A 21,100-nucleotide genomic window follows, 5' to 3' on the forward strand; every position below is an offset into this window, starting at 1 on the left:
ACCATCAGAAAAGAAGATCTGTGTTTTTTGAAAACACCGGTACCAGGGGTTAAGGGAAATCTGCAGCTGGAACAAATACAGCACTCGTCTAACTTCCTCAATAACTCTGCCGGGGGAGCGGGCAGTTGCCAGACTGAAGGAAGCGTGGTTAGCCATCGAGTCTTTGAATGCAGCTCCGTTTCCCCCTCAAACCCATGGAATTTATATTAACCTCCAGCTTTTCTTAGCTGGTGGGAATTTTTTTTTTCTTCTCCTTTTTTTTTTTTTTTTTTTGCTTGAGGAAGAGCCTTGCTTTTGTTGCTTTGGTTTGCAGGAGGAGCGGAGGAGACGGTTCTGCTCCTCGTGCCGCGCTCCTGCTGGCGGAAGGCCATGGATGTTAAGTGAATAATTTCTGGCAGTGATAAGGAGAGAAAGGCCGAGGCTGCCAAGCACAGAGTCGCAGACATCTGATGACTTGTTTTTGGGAAAGGCAGGCTTGAGAGATCCCGGCCTGCTGGATTGTCTCTGATCCCAGCAGAGATGCACGGAGGAGGAAGGACCCCACGTGCCTTTAGCATCTCATGCATGGGTGTATATGAAGCGGGCAAAGAGTAATATCATAGGATGGTTTGGGTTGGAAGGGACCTTAAAGTTCGTCTTGTTTCACCACCCTGCCATGGGCAGGGAGACACCTTCCACTAGACCTGGTTGCTCCAAGCCTTGTCCAACGTGGCCTTGGGCACTTCCAGGGGCAGCCACAGCTTCTCTGGGCAGTCTGTGCCAGGGCCTCACCACCCTCACAGGGAAAATTTTCTTTCTAATCTAATCTAATCTTAATCTACCCTCCTTCATCTATATGAGAATGCCAGCGAGGTTGTCTAAAACCACTTCCAGTGGGATACTTGTCTACCTAATCTAAGGCCACAGGAGAGCTATCCAGGTGAGTGTGGAGTGTATCTTTTGCATCCTGGGTCTGCTCTAGGGTTCCTGTGTGACTTCAGAGCCACCGTGAAGGCACAGCACCTGTGGGATGCTTATGGGTATGGTGCTGATGGTGATGGGCTGGAGTCCTGGGCAGAGGAGGAAGCCAGCTGAATGGGCATAGGAGATGTGCTGGTTGCCAAAATTACCATCTCTCTGCTAACAAGCAGTTTGATATCCACTTCCAAGTTGCTCATCACACAGGGCATCTCCAGTTTTCCTGTTGTGTCCTGTTCTGCTCATTGCCCATACTGGTCTTGGTGGCCACTGTCTCAGACTCTCTCCAGCTTCTGGAGCTAAGCCTGTCATACAAGCCCAATCCTGCCAGCTAGGAGAGCATCAAGGAGATTAGAAAGCAGTTGAAAAAACTGTGATGAGGAGGGACAACATGACACAAGACATCCCAGTAAGCAGTCTTTAGTGCTGGTCACTTAACACATGAAAATATATCCGAGAGCTGTGTTGGTTTGTTGAGTTTTGATGCTGATTCTTATGGAACTGTAGAATTGTTTAGGTTGGAAAAGACTTCTAAGATCATCAGATCTTACTGTTAACCCATGTTTGCCAAGCCCACTACTTAACCATGTCCCCAAGTGCCACATCTACAGGTCTTTTAAATCTCTCCAGGGATGGTGACTCCACCACTGCCCTGGGAGCCTGTACCAGGGCTTGATAGCCTTTTCTGTGATGAAATCTTTCCTAATATCCAATCTCAATCTAATCTTTTTCGTCCCTGCTTGGTTCTGATGAAACACCTGAAAGGTGTGTCCTCATGACCAACGTGAAATTAACAGAAGAGGCAAAACATCAGTGAAAAATCACCAGCCTAATTAATATATGATGTGATATGAGTGATACTCTGTGGCAAGTGCATCACGTTTTCTGTGCTTTTCCCTGCATTAAAACCCATTGCAGCAGGAGGGATCTCAGATCCTGGAAGCATAAAAGGAAAATCCTGGGAGGGATCAGGTGGACCCTTAAGAAGCAGTTTCTTCTGCCCAGGTACAGACTGGCAAGGAGAAAGTCAAACCCTTGTGTTGCACAGCCCACACTCCCATGAAGGAATGGGACTTTTCAAAGGGAAGAAGAAGGCTTTTATAGGATTTGCATGTTGGGGTATTTTCCAAGCTGGGATGGCTGAGGTATGGGATCCTTGCTTGCTCTCTCTGGGCTGAACTAGATTAAGCAGCTACTTCAGAGAGGGGAAAAGACATCTCTTTGTGCTGTAATCCTGGGGAAAGTGCATTGGCTCTGTCTTCAGCCAACTGTGAACAGGAATATCTGTTGTGGGAAAATGTTTCCAGCACAATACAAGGGACTTGGAGAAGGAAAGGACCATGCTTCAGCCACGGAGGCCTATGAGAATGGTCCACTGGTGGACCAAGACGGGCTGCCACCACCATGACCCTATTCAGGTTGATGGCAAAATTCCCGTTTGCTTTGGTAGCGCAGTGTATGGATCACAGTGTTATGGATAATGGCAAAAAACGCTCGTTTAGTTATTAACTATTGCCTGCGATCTTAGAGCGTTGAAAAAAGTTCACACACTTGGAAGGAATCCAACGAGAAGTGCCAAGGGCTGAGCAGTGAGATGGTTCTCCTGGTGGCCTCTGGACCTACCAGATGTTGAAAGAAAAGGCAAACCACCTCTTGTGTGTAGAGCTGTGAAGTTGTCACTCTGTAAATAAAGGGTTTTCGTTGCTGTTGTGCTGTCCCAAATCCTGGGAGCTTCCATGATCTGAAGTTCCTTCGGCTGAAACCTGGGTCCACCCAAGAGCAGATTTTTGAAGCCTGGTTCTGGGGCGTAGCGCAGATGGGCATGGAAAACACAATATTTTGTTAACAATAAGGGTGAAATGAAGATATATTTGAATACAGCCCTTACCACCTGCCGGGAGCGATGCTGAGGTTGCAGCACAGCTGGCCAGAGGAGGCTGTACCAACACTGGGGTTTGCACAGAGATTCAGCAGCTTAGAGGTGACCTGGGCTCTGGTCCCAAACTCCCTGAGGTCCTGTGGGGTCTGTTTGTAGGTCACCTTAAAAATTTTTAGAGAAGGCCCCTGTTCTGCCTGCAGGTCTCTTCCTTGTGACGCCATCCACCACGATGGAACAGTTGGGGAGGTGCTGAGGGAGGATGGGGATTGAAGGAACCTCCTGCCATCTCACCTGCCTGCTTCATCTCAGCTGGAGAGCCATGGTCAAACAGCACAGCAAGCTGCACAAATGAGGGCTTGAAGGGGACGAGGTACCAGGAAAAACCAGGCTGGGGAGCATGAAAAATGTAGAGGAAAAGCGTATTTTAGAGAAATGTGAGGTCCCAGAGGTACTGAAATAGCTCTAGTTACAAATATTCCCATAGCAACCTCATAACACTTTTAATTCCCCGCTACAGCAGTTCCTCCCTCACCCCCAAACTAGTGCAAGCCAAGGAAAATGTAGGAAAAGCTTTTCAGAGTAGAGCAGCCCTTTTTCAGGATGAGCTTGGGCTACCTGGACAGACTGCAAACCAAACAGCCTGTCTTGGTCTCAAGTGATGGAGGCCGTATTTATTCCCAATAGTAGCTGAAAAAGGCTCCCTTTTCCAGGGAAAAGCAAGCCCAGGTCATCAATGCGATTTATTTTAGTGATTCTTTAAATATTCTGTGTTTAAGGACTCCAAGCAATGGTGTGATTATATCTATACTTACTGGATAAATGTATTTATTTATGGATGGGATGCTTTACTGCTGACAGTACAGTTTGTTTTTAGGCCTGACCAGGGTAGAGGAAATACATACAAATAAACAATAAACCTAAACAACACTAAAATAACATCAGTTAAAACAATTAGAGTTACTTCCACTCGCAAAGTATTGTTCCCATTTTGCTATAACATGGGAAAAACTCCATTTCCTAAGTCAGCTCGTAACTGATTTGGGATTTGCGGATTCTGGTAACAAAAGGGGATTTCTTTTGTCTGTTATTTATACTCTTCCTATGGCACCGTGTGTCTGTGTTGGAGTGTCTGGAGCACCCTGTCTCAACGCAGCAGTGTCTCCAGCCTGTCCCCATCTCCGTGGCTTAGCTGGGCCTTGGTGGCACTGGCTGGGCTTTTCTTTCTGCCCATCCCGGTTGTGCTGATGTGTGTACGTGTGTGCTTGCAGGGGTAGTTCCTCCTAGGAGACTTTGTCCTGGTTTTTAAAGTTTTATTATCTCTGAGTTATGTATAATTCAGGAGCTTAGGGGCCGAGAGTTAAAAATAGACCCCGGAAAACTCGCTGTGAGTAATCAGCAGAAGGCATTGAGGAAGGTTTCAGGTTATGTTTCACTTGGGATGCTTTGCCTAATTATTCTGATGCTTTAATTGCATTTGCATCCTTCACCCCGCACAGGGAGTTTCATGCTGGGTTGTTCTGCCATTCTCTGAGTCTTTTGTGTCGTCCCAGAGCTGGATGCAGAGGGATGAGGTGGGACAGCTTAGCTGCTACCAAGAGTTTAGTGCCATTTTCAATGCTGTCTTCCCTCTAGCTGTGTGTCTGCTCTCTGCCAGGAGCCAGTAACAAACACCAAGGAGAGGTGATGGGAAAACAAGGATCTAAATTATACTTTTTTAGGTCTGGGACTGCCTGTGTAGAGTCTGTAATTCATGAAAACACCCTTTATTCTGTGAGAGGGACTGTGTACGCCAGCATTAACACTCAGCATTAACACTCAGCAGGTGGGAATCCAGGAGGCTGTGTCCTTGGGGTTCTGTGGCAGGGGAGAGCCCCCTAGGAAATAGTGCTTGTGTTTTTAATGATAACTAAAGACTGATGTTTAGCTGTGACAGTCCTGATCGCAGCCACAGCTGTCTCCTCTCTGTGCTTCCACCTTTTTTTGGGGGAGAAGAGAGAGTCTCCTTTAATGTGCTCATCACTGAGGCAGGTGTGCTGCAGCTACATGCTCAGCCTTTGCTGTGATTTATGGTGTGCCCCCCGAAGATGCAGTTAATCAGGAAATCCTCCAAACCAGGACATCTCCCATGGAATGACTTAGAATCATAGAATGTCCTGAGTTGGAAGGGACCCAGAATGATCATTGAGTCCAACTCCTGGCCCTGCACAGGACACCCCAACAATCCTACCCTGTCCCTGAAAGCGTTGTCTGAATGCTCCTTGAACTCCTCTTTGAGGAATGATTCATCGGGCAAGCACATCCTACTGTCGAGGTCCCTTCTCCACCACAGGACTTGTTGGATCAGTGGTGGCAAAGCTGTGAGAGTTTTGCTCATTTTCCCACTCCTGGGTGGCTGGAAACTAACTTTGTCATCCCTATAGTTTAATTTAGCCCTGCCTCCAATGACTGAGAAGGTGTCCTCAAAGGTTGTGGGACCCATGTGTGCTGTGTTGTGGGTGAGGAAGGATGGGAGAGCCACAACCATCAGGTGTTGTAAGGATTTACCTGCCCTTTATCTTGTGTGGGAAGTATTTTGTAAAATTGTTTTTTCTATTCCATGGATGTTGAGCACCAACTGCTTCCTTGTTCAGAAGCAACTCTTACTGTAAGCACCTTCCAGGAAAAAATGAATAGCTTGCAATTTGAAGGAACAGATTTATCACTTACATTTTAACAGAGAGGAAATAATTTCCATGTGGCTTCCTGACAGTGTTTGGTGTCCTTCCATGGCCTCCAGACCAGGTCAAGGCTTTGGTTTGTGCCTCAGCTCTCTCCTTTCAAGAGGTAAAAAATTCCCCTTGTGTGAGAGAGTCCCCTCATGTGACAGACCAGAGCCGTGGGAATTCCTGGAAGGGGAAGAGGCAGGTGGCCTCTGAAGAGATAGCTCTGCTGGAATTGCCCACAGGACTTACAGATGTTGATATAGCATTGAATCACAGAATCACAGAAAGGTTTGGTTTGGAAGGGACCTTAAAGCTCATCACTTTCCAATGCCCCTGCCACGAGCAGGGACATCTTCCACTAGGATCACCTGCACTAGAAATGCTGGCCTTGGGTGGGTAGAGATGATGGGGATGCTGCTGGTGTGGAGGTGTTATTCATGTGCAGTGGCATACCTGGGATGGTTGTACTGAATATTGGCACATTCCAGCCCATAGGCACCAGGATTGTGGGACTGGCACACACATTTAACTTTAATGAAAGTTAAATGTGTCTGCAGCTCTGTGCTGTCTCAGGCTTTCCTGCTGTGGATAATCCACCCTATAGGCAGGTGAAAGCCTTATCATGGGGTGTTGCATTTCACTGGGTTGGTTTCTGCTGATCATGTCTGGAATTACAATATATTTATCTTTTTTTGCTCCCTCCAACCTTGGTATTTCTGCTGTTGCCTTTGCACAGGCAGATGGGGTGTCCTCGGGGCTGCCGTGATCCCAGCCCCACCTCACCCTTCCCACTCCCCCGGAAAATAAATCCCACCCTGAACTTTGTGTGCCATAAAACCCAGCGAAACTCCCAGCTCCTACCTCAGGCCTAATAACCTGTTTGTTCAGTTCAGGCCTTCTGCAACCATTTGCTTAAGATAAGCAAGGGCGGATGTTACTTGAGGGCACAAAAGGCTCTTCAGATAAACCTCCTGCAGACTGATCCTGGAGTGGTCGGATCATTTCTCTTCCTTCTCTCATCAGCAGAATTTTTTCCCATCGGTCCAGTTGTTTTTCTCAGCTTTTCGTTCACACTCAGGGTTTCAGTGTTGCTGTTTCCAGTTCAGGCATCTTCACCTGCTTGACCATCACAGGCTGGGAGTGTTTATGGAAGGGACTGAATAAGTTGGTGTGAGATGATGAAGACGGTTGTTTTCTGGAGTGTTTCACGTCTGAAAGTCAGGATGTGTTAGACATGAAGACCATGGGGATGAAGCAATGAACCTGAACATCTAGTGGCCTCTCTAGTCTTTGTGAAACACCCACAAATTCGGCCACCTCGGGCAACTGTTGCACTTCAGAGGTGGAGAAGGAGGGAGGGTGTAGATTGGTCCCAGATAGGACCCTCCCTTTTGTAAGGCAGTTGTTGTCAGACGCCAGAGGAGTTGCTGTCATTTGCTGCCTCAGGGTGGTCACAGGGACAGAAAACCCCCCCACACCTCATTCCTGCTTATCTCCCTGTGGCTTGGGAGTGTTCATGGATGAGAGGCTGGATGTGCCCCGGACGTGTGTGCTGGCACTGAGACCCCCATGCCCTGGGCTGATCCCATAGCGTGGGCAGCAGGGGAGGGGGGGATTCTACTCCTCTGCCCCATAGGTGAGACCCCACCTGCAGACCCCACCTGCTGTCCAACAGCAGAAGGACATGGAGCTACTGGATCGAGTCCAGAGGAGGCCATGGAGATGCTCCAAGGGCTGGAGCCCCTCTGCTCTGGAGCCAGGCTGGGAGAGCTGGGGATGTTCAGCTGGAGAAGAGAAGGCTCCAGGGAGACCTGAGAGCCCCTTCCAGGGCCTAAAGGGGCTCCAGGAGAGCTGGAGAGGGACTTGGGACAAGGGTCTGGAGGGACAGGAAAAGGGGGAATGGCTTCTCACTGCCAGAGGGCAGGGATAGATCGGATATTGGGAAGGAATTCCTGGCTGATGGTGGTGAGGCCCTGACACATGCTGTCCAGAGAAGCTGTGGCTGCCCCATCCCTGGCAGGGATGGTGGAACTAAGTGGTCTTTAAGGTCTCTTCCAAACTAAATCATTCTACGATTCTACCAATTTACCAAGCTGGTGCTTTCCTCCAGCTTCTCCAGATGATGCTGCTGCAAAGGAGGCATGATAAAAATGATAGCAAAGCTCCTTTTTTTAGCAGGGTAGCACTAAAGCCAACCATTTCCTTCCTTTGTTCCTGCCTCTCTTCCTCATGTCACTCCTAAGCCAGTATCCTGCAGGTTACTGAGCTGAGATGTGGGGTGGGATCAGGAGAGAGATGTTGCTGGGGAGGGGCAGGTATCCATGGGGGAAGAGGTGAAGGTTCTTGGGTTGTTCCTGCAGATTGCCAACGAGATTTTGAAAGCTTTTTATTTGCTCTTTCATTAAAGTTTGATGTAAGTGGGTCTGGGGCAGCAGAGAGGCAGCTGCCAGCTTTCTGGATTCCCAGAGGCAAGTGGACAGGGATGAAGGTTGGACAGACACCCTCATGAGGAAGGTAAAGCACAAAAACGGTGCACATGGGCTTCAGACCTGCTCCCTCTGACCTCTGTTTGCAGCAATTCCAGTAGGTGACAGAGTTCCCTTGGTGTGTGCTAGCTGGCCATGTGACAGTCACCTAAGCTTGCCAAGTATCACCTTATCCAAGAGTTACTTTCCCCAGAAAATCTAACAATGTGTGTGCACGTCACAACATAGCTATCTCTTGAGAACAGGCCCAGGGAGCAGACCATTCCTGAACAGCCCTTCTTTTCCAGAGCTTTTGGCCTTTCTTGCTGGAGCATCTATGTTTATGATTTAAATTGGAACGTACATGCATTAGAAGTCTCATGGGCGTCTCAGGTTCTGCTCCACGCTTCCCACCATGCAAACCACAGAGTGTTTAGCTCCAAAGTTGAAAATTACCCCTGTTAGCAATCCTTCCTGCGACCATGGGCTGCTTGTGCTTTGCTTTTCCCACACCCCTCACTTCCAGAACAAGCAGCTCTGAAACATTGGTTTGTTGCCTTCTCCAGCCACCTGCAAATAAATACCAAAATAAAACCCCTGTGGGAAAGAGACCAAGTGTGATTTTGCTGCCCACTGAGGAGTTGCAAACCTGCCTGTGAAAAACCATGAGCACCTGAGTTTGATGGTGCCTGTTGCCCAGGCAGGAGCAAAAACTGTCCCTCTGGTGTGGGTCTTCTCACAGACCTGTTGCAGAGCAGAGGGTGGTTTTCTCCCTTGTGAGACATTTCCTTTTGGAAATGTTTGGAGATTTTGGCTTCATAGGGAGTATGTCTGCTGAAAGGTGCGTTTCAGATCCACGTTGTCCTCAGCGAGCTGGCTCTACTGGAGGCACTTCCACTGCTGTCCTGCACAACCCGTGGTGGGGAGCAGCCTCAAGACAAGAGCCAGAGCTCTCACCGTTCCCTTGGGATTCGGGCCTGTCCCCACCCACCCATCACCTTTGGTCTTCTCTGGCCACTCCGCCCTCCTTAAAAGTTGCTGATATTTCCTTTTACATCAGCTCGCTGCACAAAAAAAAGTCAACTTTTCTGCCTTCCAAATTTAGCTCTGTTTAGGCACCAAAATAGACAAGAGTAGGGATCGGTGACTGTTTTTTTCCAAAACATTGTCTCATGACTAGGACTGAGGAAGGGAACTGCTCGGCAGGAGAAGGGAGATGTTTGGTTTTCCTAACGGGGACACGAAGTTCTCCCGTGTTCAGGCACTGGCAGTGTCCAGGAGTGCTCCTTGGATTAGGAGCTTATTCCCATGTAATTAATTCGTCTTTCATCCCGTTGGCGTCAGCTGCTGGTGGGTCGAGGTCTGAGGAAGCACAGGGATTCTCTGCAAGGAGGACATGTGGGAATGCACCACTGTACATACGGTTTCTAGTTGGAAAGAGCAGAGGCTTTAATGAGGGCTTCGGAAATTGGTCCTTGTGTTATGCGGAGATAGTTTCATTTTTCCAAGGTAATTGTATTTGCACGTGTGCCTGCAATGAAGCTTAAATTCTTAAAAACACCCCAAGCTTTAGCCTCCTGTGGTAATACAGCATTAGGAACAGCCTCGCTGATTATTGTACTATTTTTAGCCTCATTTCCTAAACTATGTGGCTGATGTGTTTGGGCTGTGTGTGTCTCCTCCTTCCCTTCCTTTTCTCGTTGAGTTTGGTATCCATTGGCCAATTCCAAATAATTTTTCACAGGAACAGAGGTCTTGGTGATATTAAGCCCCTCCTGTGCATTCAGTGAAAATGAATGATTGGGAAAAGAAGTGGTGAGGAAGACTCAAACCACAGCCCTCAATAATAAAGGTTCAACATGAGCAAGCTGGTCTTGTGGAATTTCTCCTTGCCCGTGGCAGGGGGGTGGGGACTGTATGATCTTTAATGTTCCTTCCAACCCAAACCATTCTTGGGTTCTGTGATTCTAAGCTATTATAGAATCCTAGAATATCCTGACTTGGAAGGGACCCACAAGGATCATCAGGTCCAACTCCTGGCCTCTTTTGTCATAGCCCTCCTTTGGACGTTTTCTAATAGCTTTGTATTTTGGCTTGGTGAGTTCTGTATTGCTTGAAGTCTTGAGGAGCAAAGGCATCCAAAGGAGAAGGCTCCAGCTGCCATGGGAACTGTAGGGTTGCTGCAATGGCAGTTTCTCCTGGCTTTTTGCAGATGGTCAGGATGGGTGGTCACAGTGAACCCTGATGGTCTTTGGCTCAGTGGTGCCTCTCAGGCCTGCATGCCTAAATTCATTGTCATCCCCAGCAACCTTTCTCCTCCAATTACGTCTTCCACCAGAGAAACTCAAAATATTATTATCTCAGTAACCACTACAAAAATGAACTGTAATTTTTAAAGGCTCTCCATGCGAAGAGAGAGGGACTTTTCTTTGAAGTCGGTGTGTTATGTTGTCATGCCAATGTCACAAAGCCTCTGCTCAATGAGACACATCCCCACCCAGCCCTTGCCCTTGCCCAGGCTGCTCCCTCATGGCCCCTCATGTGTGGTGATTCACCAGCAGCGGCCGAGATAGATTGTGATGGAAATAAAAGGAGCGACTTTTACAGGGCTTTTATGGCCAGCTGGGGAAGTACAATACTGCATAAATAAAATTCATTATGGTTATGACAGCTCCGTGGTCCCTGGAAAATAAATAACACTTTGCACTTATGTGCAGGGCCTTTCATCCAGGAGCCTCGGAGCTCTTCACGAGCATTAACAAAGCCTTGTCATGCCCATAGTAGGATGGCAAATACAGCATCCCCCTTATCAGATGAACATACCACATCAGAGTCAGCACCTTCAGTGGAAAGAGGACACTGGAAAGACAGCAGCTGGAGTTACACACAGCTCTTCCACTGCCTTGGCTTAGAGTCAGAATCCTAGAATGGCTTGTGTTGGAAGGGGCCTTAAAGATCATCTCATTCCAATCCCCCTGCCATGGGCAGGGACACCTTCCACTAGACCAGGTTATTCAGAGGCCCCTCTAGTCTTGCCTTGAGCACTTCCAGGGATAGGGAGTCCACAACCTCTCTGTGCCAGGGCCTCACCTCCCTTACAGTAAAGAATTTCTTCCTAATTCCTAGTAAAGAATTTCTTCCTATTATCTAATCTAAATCTGTCTTCCTTCAGCTTGGGCTTGGGCGCATCGTTTAACATCCTTGTCATCTCAGTTTTTTCCAGTAAGATGTATGCCACCTGTCCTTTCCACGGAGTTGACTTGTTCATGGTAGACAGGTGCTTGTGTTGTGCTTGTTCCCTTGCTAATGGCACGAGAGCACAGACCTGCCAGCTGTGGCTCCTCTGGGCTTCCTCCAGTATCCTCAAAAGGATACTGAGACACACATTTTTACAGCTGGGTTTTGGATAAATATACAAAGGAAACAGCCCAGGGAAAGTGGGTGGCTTGGGTGGACCAAAGTTGTGTGTGAAGTAGGTGAATTCCCTGTCAATGGTGTATGCTTGGATGTGTACAGACATGATCCAGTGATTTGCCCCGTGTGGTTTCTCCCATACAGAAACTGCAGGTAACTTTATTCCCTGCTCTTTGAGGGCCCTGAGAGGGTTTAACAAGACTGGATTTTCCAGACCTGCTTTTGTATGGTCTGGCATGTTGTAAGGATGCTCGGATGGGAACCATTCCTTTTACCACGCTCACATGTGGGCACACAGCTCTGCCCCACTCTGACCCCTTCCGTGCTGATGCCTCCTGTCTCTTGGAGCTGATTGCTGCTTTTCCCTCTGTTTTGCAGGGTTACCATCCGTTGCCTCATGAAGCTGAAATCGCACACACCAAAAAGCTGTTCAGAAGGAGGAGAAACGACCGGAGGTAGGTGAAACCTCTTTGATGCTTTTTTTTTAATCTTTTCTTCCTCTCGCACCTTCCTCCACTGTCTCATGGACTGTCTTGAGACAGGGCTGCTGTTGAGCAGCTGTCAGCACTGGATTAATATATAAACCCTTATTTGAGCACTGACATCCTGAAAATACAGTCTGTCCATCCCTCTGGTTTGTCTTTTAAATCTGGAATATGTCCTATATTGCTCCAGGAGTATCTTGAGGACCTTCTCTTCCCCTTGTAATTATTCCAACATAGCCAGATCTCCTCACTTGTAAGAGGCATCTGGCAAGCTATTATCTGTTTAAGCTTGAGTCCTTGGGCTTTGCTTTCTCTTTTTTCTATTGAAAAGCAAAATTTGCTGACTTTGAGGGTCACCTGAAAAGTGGGTGTGGTTTGGTTAAGAGGGGATTGCAGTGAACCTCGCATGTCTGTCTGTGAGAAGGAGGGGATGTGCTAAACAGGCAGCTGAATTCCTTTGGCATTGGTGATTTCAATCCATTGAGTTAATTTAATAGGGTCCATTGGATATTTAATTGTGTAAAATGCATATTTAATTATTTGAAGGCATGTAGAGTCCTTGATATGAATCGTGACTATGGTTAAATGTGAAAACAAGCAAGGAATGAGGGAGGTAGTTATTACATGTGGCTTTATTGCTGCTGACTTTTTCTGCTGTGGCTGAGACAGCACATCCAGGGTAATAAAGGATTTCTAAAACCAGGAGTTTGCAAGGTGATTCAACAGGAGGAAAAGCGGCCAATGTTTTCTCTGAGAATGAGCTGAAATCTGTACCTGAGCCATCACAGGGGGGGAATTTCAGTGAAGTCCTACAGATACCTAATAGCAGTTGGAGTGTGTCCTCAGGTCACCCTATGGATTCTCGGAGCAGCCCTGATGCAGTTAACCCTATGCATGGTTTGGTTTTCCCAAATTTTACCAAGTCACCAAAAAAACCAGCTGAATAGAGTTTTCTTAGGCATACTAGAAACATTCCTCTGTGGGGCAGGGCGGTTCACAAGTGGCAAACTGTGCTTCCTCTTCTCTTTGGGGCTCCCTCCTTTCCTCTTGTACGCAATTTAAAAGACAATTTAGTCTTGTGATTTAGGGGGGGAGTGGGAAAGGTCTCATTTCATCTGGGTTGCAGCCCTGTGATCACCAAAAAGTGGTTAAAATCAAGCTGAAGTTCTGCTGTGTTGCAAGAGTGGGTTTACTTGAAGCACTGGGCTGGGCTCCCTGAAAATCACAGTGGAGGTTGGAGCATCCTGCTCCCATCTCACCTCACTAGGTGGGTCTTCCTCTGCCATCCAAAGAGTGCGTGATGCTTTGGGAGAGGAGACCTTCAGAGCCACGTGGTCTCCTGCCTGAAGTCCCATGACCAAAGCTGCAATGAACCATGGTGTTGGTTCTTCCCTCCCATCCAAAAAAACCAGGCACTTGGAGGGATCACTCCAGGTGTGCACTTCTGTTTCTTTTTCTTTCTGGTCCCTTTGGATAAACCATCAGCAGACAAAATCATTCAGCCTCTCAGGTCATCCCTGCCTCTTACAGAGATGGCAATGAGGGATAGCAAAAGAAACTGCCTTGGGCTGGGGTTGGAAGATCACAGGGTGAGACTGGGTAGCACTGGGATAATATCCCAGGATGAGAGCAAAAGGGCCTTAAAACCCGACTGATCCAGCATCATTCTGGAGGAGACACGGGGTCATTTCAGCCCTAAGCAGTCACAAATGAAATTAAATGGAAAGAACATGCAGTCCTGCAGGAGTAGTCAATGCTTAGACAGAAAAACATATTTATTTTAATTCCAAAATTGTAAGAAGCCTGTGTAGAGGAAGCTGGAGTGAAAAAGCAGTCTCTTAAATAATTTTAAAAGGATAAGGCATGGTCCCTTCCCCTAGACTTCAGCTTGGAACCTCAGCAGGCTCATTCTCCCCATGCAGCCTCATTCTCCCCATGACACATGGTTTGATGCTGGGGGTTTTCAGGGTCCCCTTGTGTCTGAGGTGCATTTGGGACTAGGAGTCCTTCTAATGTCGCTTAAGTTGCCTCAGAGGGGACTTGCTCCTTAAAATTGATTTCTAGAATAGGTTAGGTCTCAGAATGGTCATTTTATGTGAAAAACAGGATAGAAATACGGGATGGGAAAGGCTAGGAATAGGGGGACAGAAAAAAGGGAATAGGAAAAAAAACTGTATTGGAGCACAAACAGACTACAAAGCTGTTCACACTTCATTGCAATGCTATTATCTTAATGTCTGAGGCATCGTTCTCAGTAGGGGGTGACGAGCAGGAAGAAAAGCTTAATTTCTGGTCTGGTGGAGCCATACAGGTGGCATAAAAATCCCTCAGGGTGAGATATTATGGCAGGAAAAACAGCCAGGAAATACAGGCTTTCTGTTTTAAATCTTACCTGGCTATGGAGGCACTCAAAATTGCAAGATTGTGGATTGGGCGTCGGAGGCAGCGAGGCTTGGGAGAGGCTGAGCAGGGCCATTTGGTGGTGGATGGGTTGGGAGGGGGTTTAGGAAGCAGCTTGGGGCGCCTGGACCCAAGGGAAGAAAATCTGGTTTCCTAGAACGGAGGAGAAGGTACCTCAGAAGGCACCATTCTTAGAAATGGGAGCAGCCAAGGGCGGGAGTGGGGTTGGCATGCAATGGGTTTGCAAGAAGAGAAGAGGCTGTCCTGCTAAATTGGTTAAAAGCAAGTGTGGCCTCACTCAAAGTCCTGGCCACACCTGGGGCTGGTTTTCATCAGGCAGCTTTTCTCCTTCTCCTGAATGTGGTGAGCACCCCAGACCCCACCAGCAATGCCTTTAGGTGGGGCAGGGGCTCTCCCTGCCCAGGACTTGTCTCATCCAAGGTTGACAAATCCCAAGTGATGGATGCCATGGTTGGCGTCCTCCTGTGAGCAGGAGTCACACTTACAAGTGTCCATCCAGCTTTGGGTTGAGGTGTCAACCCCCAGTTTGACCTTGCTCAGCTGGCCTTGCCTGGTTGTAGCTGAGTTTCAAGTTGGCTGGATCTTTATATAAAACAGCTATTATAAAAAAAAGCTGATAAAGCACATTAGTACCCAGAAATCTGTCTATTTTTTTCCAACTGGTCTTATAAATGACACCAATTCCATTGCAGAGCATGTGTGGGCTTCTCTCTCCTCTGACAGTGACATTCAGAAGGGGACATGTCTTGGACCAGTGAAACACCTTTTGTTCCTCATGCTGATGTCCGGCCCTGCTATAAATAACCCCTGTCCCTGCTTCCTTCGCGTCACCTTTCCTCGGGAAATGCTGTCACTGCGTTGTGGAGAAGCACAGCTCACCTACCCTGAGGTCTCTGTCATGCACCTTTCCCTCCCCTGAGGAGAAGCAACCCTATGGACATGAACCTATAGTTCACTCCTTGCGTATGTGCTGGTTTTACCTTCCACGAGTCATTTTTTCCCAGAGAAACTGTGGATGTTGCACCCCTGGAAGTGTTCCAGGCCAGGTCGGATGGAGCCCCTGAGTAACCTGGTCTGGTGGAAGGTGTCCCTGCTTATGGCAGGGGATGGAACTGGATGTTCTTAAAGGTCCCTTCCAACCCAAACCAACCTGGGATTCTGTGATTTTTCTGTGGATGCGTACCTCATTTGTTGCATAAGACAGGGATGAAGAGGGAATTAGGTGTTATTTAAAAAACCTGGATGCCTCTTCCGTGACAGCAGTCAACATCAGAGCCCCATCTGATGGAGGGTTCAGTTGCACAGGGCGTTGTAAAAGCTTACAGGAGGTGGTGAGGTCCTTGCTGCAAACAGCTTGTAATCAGGGCAGGAAACCAGGGAGAGGTGCTGCCCTCCCCACCTCTCCTGGCAGAAATCCCACACCTGGTGTGTTCTCTGTTGGCTTAGAGTCACGAGGTGTGACTGCCATCTCCTGATGAGGGTGATGGAGGGCATCACCACTTGCTGGGATCATGGAAGGAGAGCAGCAGGGGCAAGTTTTTTCATACATGTCCAAAGGCACCAAAGGCCACTTGGTTGGACCTCCCATAGGGAACCACCTCTAGGGAAGGAGGGAGTTTTCCTGGGTGGTGGTAGGACCTCTCCTGCAAGAAAAAAAGTAACCTGGGGTATGGGGCACAACAGACCCATTTCTCAGGTCCTCTCCTCTGACCTTTCCCAGCCCAATGCCTCCCTGCTAGCAGAGCACAAGCTGTGCTGGGATGTGGTCTCCTTGGGCCACTGAGGGCTTAGTTTGGCTCCTTGTTGTTCAAAAAGTTCCCAAAGCCACCATTTTTTAAGTATCTGTTGAAGCACTGCAAGTTAACTTTGTGTTGTACAGGGCTCCTTCAGTTCCAATGACATCCTGGTGTGATGTGTTTTGGGATGGAGGGTCCAGCCGGGTGAATCCTTTGGCCTGGAAATGCACAAACAGAGGCTTGCACCAGCCTTATAGGAATGATAAAAAACATTGCTCAATTTAAATAGGATTTACAGGGAATACATGGAGTTGCAACGGGGTAAGACTGGTGAGTTTTTACCTGCATCTTGGTCTTCTGATCGAAGGTAGTGAAATAGTTCTGTGTCACCTGAGAAAGGGAGACAGTTTTTCTGAGGACCAGGAAGAAGTTGCTAGGGAAGTCCTAAAGAGTTTCTGCCATCATAATCACATCCTGTGGGACTCAAAAGTCAAATCAGGCTGAATACCTTACAAAGAGGAGATCCTCAGGTGTGCATGCATACTGGCTGCTACCTCACAGGGCTCTTGGTGGTTCTTGTCTATGGACAAGCACAGGAGAGGATAGCAGAGGGAAGCACAGGGTCTTTGAGAGGATGGAGTAAAAGCCTAAGAGTTAATCAATTCCCTCTCTGCAAAAGGCATCTGAATTCCTCTTTTCAGTAGAAAAAGTGGGAATCCCTTGTGCTTCTTCTGTGCAGGTGGTGTGTCTGCAGGCTTTGGGGTGATTAGAGCCAGTGAGGGGCTGCTCTGCCTGTCCCAGCCAGGCAGGTCATGCTGGGGACTGTGACCACCTCAGGTAAAGGACTGTGACTTGAAGTCACCCTTAACTGTGACTGAGTTTCATGTCATCTCCTCCTTCTCCTGTTGGATGGGATTTTAAGAGGGGTGTTTCTTCACGTGGGAAATCCACCCTTCATAAAGCCCTTGCATGGGGAGCTGGAGCAGAAGTCTGTGTGGGTTCTCCTGGCTGATGTATGGGGAGAGAGGGGTTGGGAGCAAAGAGGCTCATGAGCTCTCCCCATCTCCCTTCAGTGTGTGCCAAATACTTATAGCTTTCGACCACAGGATTACAGAAATGTCCCCAGGTTTCCTCTTGCACTGACTGAATTTATTTACTTCCTACCGTCAACTTGGCTTTACACTTAAACCATCAGGAAAAAACAGTCTGTATTACTGGTTTTTTGTGTGTGTTGCTTTCTGGACTTAATTAGATTCAGAGCTGGGGGAGGCAGAAATATCCTCCTTCCCCGGAGAGCCCCGGGTGGCAGCCAGGGACGGTTTCCTCTTCCTGAAGCAGGAGGGTTGTGTAAGCACCGCTGACCCTCCCGCTCACGCCCACGCCGAAAACCGGGTTATCTGGGGTGAGCACATGGGGTGGGCATCCCTGTCCTGGCTGCCCACTCAGAGCCTGAGCTGCTGAGAAACCTCCTGGGGCTCATCCCAGCCAAGCTGTGCCTGGGTCTTGCACGGAGGTGAGCGTGGTCCTGCATGGGGACAGCCCAAAGGACGGTCGTGGCGGGCTTGGGGCCAGGCAGGGAACGTCCCATATCCGTTGGCGGCTCCGCTGAGGAGCGTAGGCAAGCTGTGATATATTTCTTTTCCCATTATATTTAATTTTACAGACCCTCAGGGACACTCAACCACCTACAGTGATTAGTTCAACTGATTAAGCTGCTTTTCCTCTTGTGGCAAACTCCTTTTGTGAAGGGTTTTCAATAGCCACGCTGCTCGGGACATTGTTCCTGTACAATTTCCTTTCAAAACACCATAAAGGGCATTCTACCACTTCACCCTGTTGTAAAACATCACAGGAATCAGCTTGGCCCAGCTTGCTCCTTCGAGGGCAAGATCTCCTCATTCAGGGAGAAGATACAGGGTCAGGTGGGATCTGCAGCACCACATAATGCTGGAGGGATGTGGAGCCGTGAGCAAGGGGGATTTAAGATGAAATGAGATGGAAGGCAAAAGTTTGCTGCCTTTTTTTTTTTTTTTGCTTTATGTTTGTTAGTATGAGGATCCAGAGTCACCCAGGGAAGTGAAGGATAAATAAACTTGAAGGCTCAGAGAAGGAAATGCTGCTTTGCACACGTCGGCTGGTTCAGGCAGAGGCTGAGGATACTCTCGAGATACCCAGGGGTGAAAGGTGCAGGGGGAGAAGGGCTGTTTCTGTTGAAGAAACACGCTGCTGTGAGCAGCAAGCAGATAAAACAGGCCATTTAATTGAGACTGGAAATCAGAGGAAGGTCTGCCTTGATTGCCACCGAGGGAGAAACAGATGTAGGGAACCGAAGGGAGTTGCAGTGACACAAAGTCCTTCCTCCCTGTGTTTGTAGTTACTCACATACCCTCTCATGAGGCTATTGGGTAGGTCTGTATGAAGACCTGGTGTCATTTGGATCTGATTAGTCCATCAGCTGCTCTTTGGTTAAGGTGATGATGGAGCAGGGCAGAGATGGCATCAGGAGGGGTCAAGCAGGAGCCTTTCCGACCCGCAGAGCCGCGCTGGCCAGACGTGCTGGCATCGCCCTGCCCTGCTGCCCTTCCTTCCAGGCGTCGAGGAGAAGGCTCTGCCAGGGGTCACAGCACTGGGACTGCACTCCTGGGAGGAGGTTGTTCGGAACAAAGCCTGCACCAGGCTCCCCACTGAAGGAGCAGCCCTCAAATAGTAAAAATTCACCTCCTGGCACCCCGTGGGCATGGGGCTGGAGTGACTCAGCCACAGGTGGAGCTGCTGGGTAGCACTGCAGCTTCTCACCAAGAGGGACCCCTTGGAGGTGAGGTCTGAAGATTCTTTGGCTCCATCAGCACCTTCTGCTGCCTTTGCACTGTGGCTCAGTAAACAGGACACAGCATGGCAAGGGTTAATGGCTTTAAACTGACAGAGGGCAGGTTTAAATTAGGCATTACGAAGAAATTCCTGGCTGTGAGGGTGGTGAGGCCCTGGCACAGGTTGCCCAGAGAAGTTGTGGCTGCCCCATCCCTGGAAGTGTTGAAGGCCAGGTTGGATGGGGCTTGGAGCAACCTGGTCTAGTGGAAGGTGTTCCTTCCCATGGCAGGAGGGTTGGAAGAAGCAGTCCAAGGGAAGCACCAGTAGCAGTGAGGTGGAGCAGTTGGTATTTATCATCCATCGGGGAGCTTGTTTTGCCTGTCACCCGTGTCTCAAGCTGTGGTGGGGTGAGTAGAGGTTTTCCACCCAGCTGCTCTTGTTTCTGCCATTGTGAGCAGCACTAAGCCCTTACAGACTTGAGGGTGTCAGTGAAAATATGCCCAGCCATGAGTCACCCCCAAAGGCAGATGGTTGCAGCTCCAATCCTGCTGGCAAAACACACCATGGAAGGCGATGACGTGTTTACAGCTCCTTTCCTGATGCTAGCAACAGCTAAAAGGATTTTACATTTTATGTAATGCAGGGAAAAGGTACTTCTGTAAATATCAGAGACCTCTGTGTCTCAACACTGATGTAAAGAGAGAGATAAACTTTTATGAGTTCAACGGGACATGCTCCACATGAGCAGGACTTGAGGGCGTGCATGTCTATTACCATTCTCCGTATATGCTCAGTCTTCCTTGTGTGCCCAGCTAAAGACATGGTGCAGAAGGGTTAAAACATACTCATCTAAGCAAATTTAATCCTTTCCTTTCATTGTTCCTTTCTTTTTAATGCCAGGAGGCAGTGGCAGGAGCGAGCCGGGTGCGTTTCCCAGCTGCAGGGTTGCCACCTCTCTATTGAGAATGGCTTTGTCATTACATAAAAACTCTACAACACAAGACTTTTTATTCCCTATTTTTTTCACAATCTTGGTGACCTCAGTGACCTCTGTCCTGCAGACTAAATTTAACCTGAATTGCCAAGCTGCCAGTAGACTTTATGGCATCAGGAGGCTTTTGCAGGTTGCTTTTCTCCATCTCTGCAGCTGATTGAAAGACTTTATGTACCACCGGCAAGACATGTTACTGTTATGAAACCTCAATAGAAACGTCATGGCCTGCTGGATAAGCCCAGGGTCTTATGATGTTGCTTCACAAAAAGCAAAATAATTGGTCCAGCAAAAAAATCCGGGAGAACTTCAGTGTTCCCTTGTGGAGGGATACCTGATTTCGTCAGAACTCTGTATTTTTAGGTAACTTGTTCCCAATGTGGCATTGGGGGCTGATCTGGAGGTCAGTGAGTTGTTGTCATCAACGGCTCCTCACAAGTGTCCAAGGCCAGGTTGGACGGGTCTTAGAGCAACCAGGCCTGGTGGAAGGTGTCCCTGCCCGTGGCAGGGGGTTTGCAACAAGATGATCGTGAAGGTCCCTTCCAACCCAAAACATCATGGAACTCTGTGATTTTTGTGAGCACAGAGGGATGGGGAACAGGAGCTCATATTGCCTGCACAACTAGAGAGGGTTAGGAAAGTAACCTACTCTTAAGTCACAGACTTTTGGGGGGGAACATGGGAGACCTCATTTCAGCTCTCACCTTTATCAGGGACTGCTGGGCTTCACCTCCATGATCACAGTTGCTGTATCAGGTGCCCTAGCACGTCTTGAAATCCATGCAAGGAGCTGGCAAACACCAGACCTTTTGAAACCAGCACCAGAATGGGCCAGAAGCCAAACAAGATGCTATAAAGCATCTCCAGTGTCACTACCATCTGGATCCTACCACGTGTCCATAGCTATGTTGACCATATATGAACTGGAGGCCAAGGTTCCTGTTATGCTCAGAGGGGATGTGTTCAGTGAGGTTTGGAGGATGCTTCACCCCCACATTAGTCTGGCCATCTTATAGAGAACAGATTTCCTTGCTTTATTTTGCCTTCCCATGTTGACCAGAACCAAGGAAGTCTGAAAAACAAAGAGCTGTGGGAGGAGCTGAGCCAAACCACCTCATACTGAAGGAAGCGCCGGGGCAGGGATTTGTTTCTGGGCTCTCTTCAGCAGGAACAAAAACTTCAGACTGGGGATTCTGATCTCAACTGGCATTGAGACTTTAATTACAAGGGCATGTAGTGACA

The 21,100-nt window shown here is 48.4% G+C and overlaps 1 protein-coding gene across 3 annotated transcripts in view; it reads left to right on the forward strand.

Moving 5' to 3' along the window:
* CTIF (cap binding complex dependent translation initiation factor) overlaps positions 1 to 21,100 on the forward strand; it is a 148,188-nt gene that overhangs the window by 68,079 nt on the left and 59,009 nt on the right. For all 3 annotated transcript variants that reach the window (XM_027671655.1, XM_027671656.1, XM_027671657.1), the window contains one exon: positions 11,796 to 11,872. In XM_027671655.1, coding sequence (XP_027527456.1) covers positions 11,796 to 11,872 — 77 coding nt within the window. The remainder of the gene's footprint in view (positions 1 to 11,795; positions 11,873 to 21,100) is intronic.

This window comes from Neopelma chrysocephalum, unplaced genomic scaffold, assembly GCF_003984885.1.
Source record: "Neopelma chrysocephalum unplaced genomic scaffold, ASM398488v2 Primary Assembly neopelma1_97116, whole genome shotgun sequence".
Taxonomy (NCBI): Eukaryota; Metazoa; Chordata; class Aves; order Passeriformes; family Pipridae; genus Neopelma; species Neopelma chrysocephalum.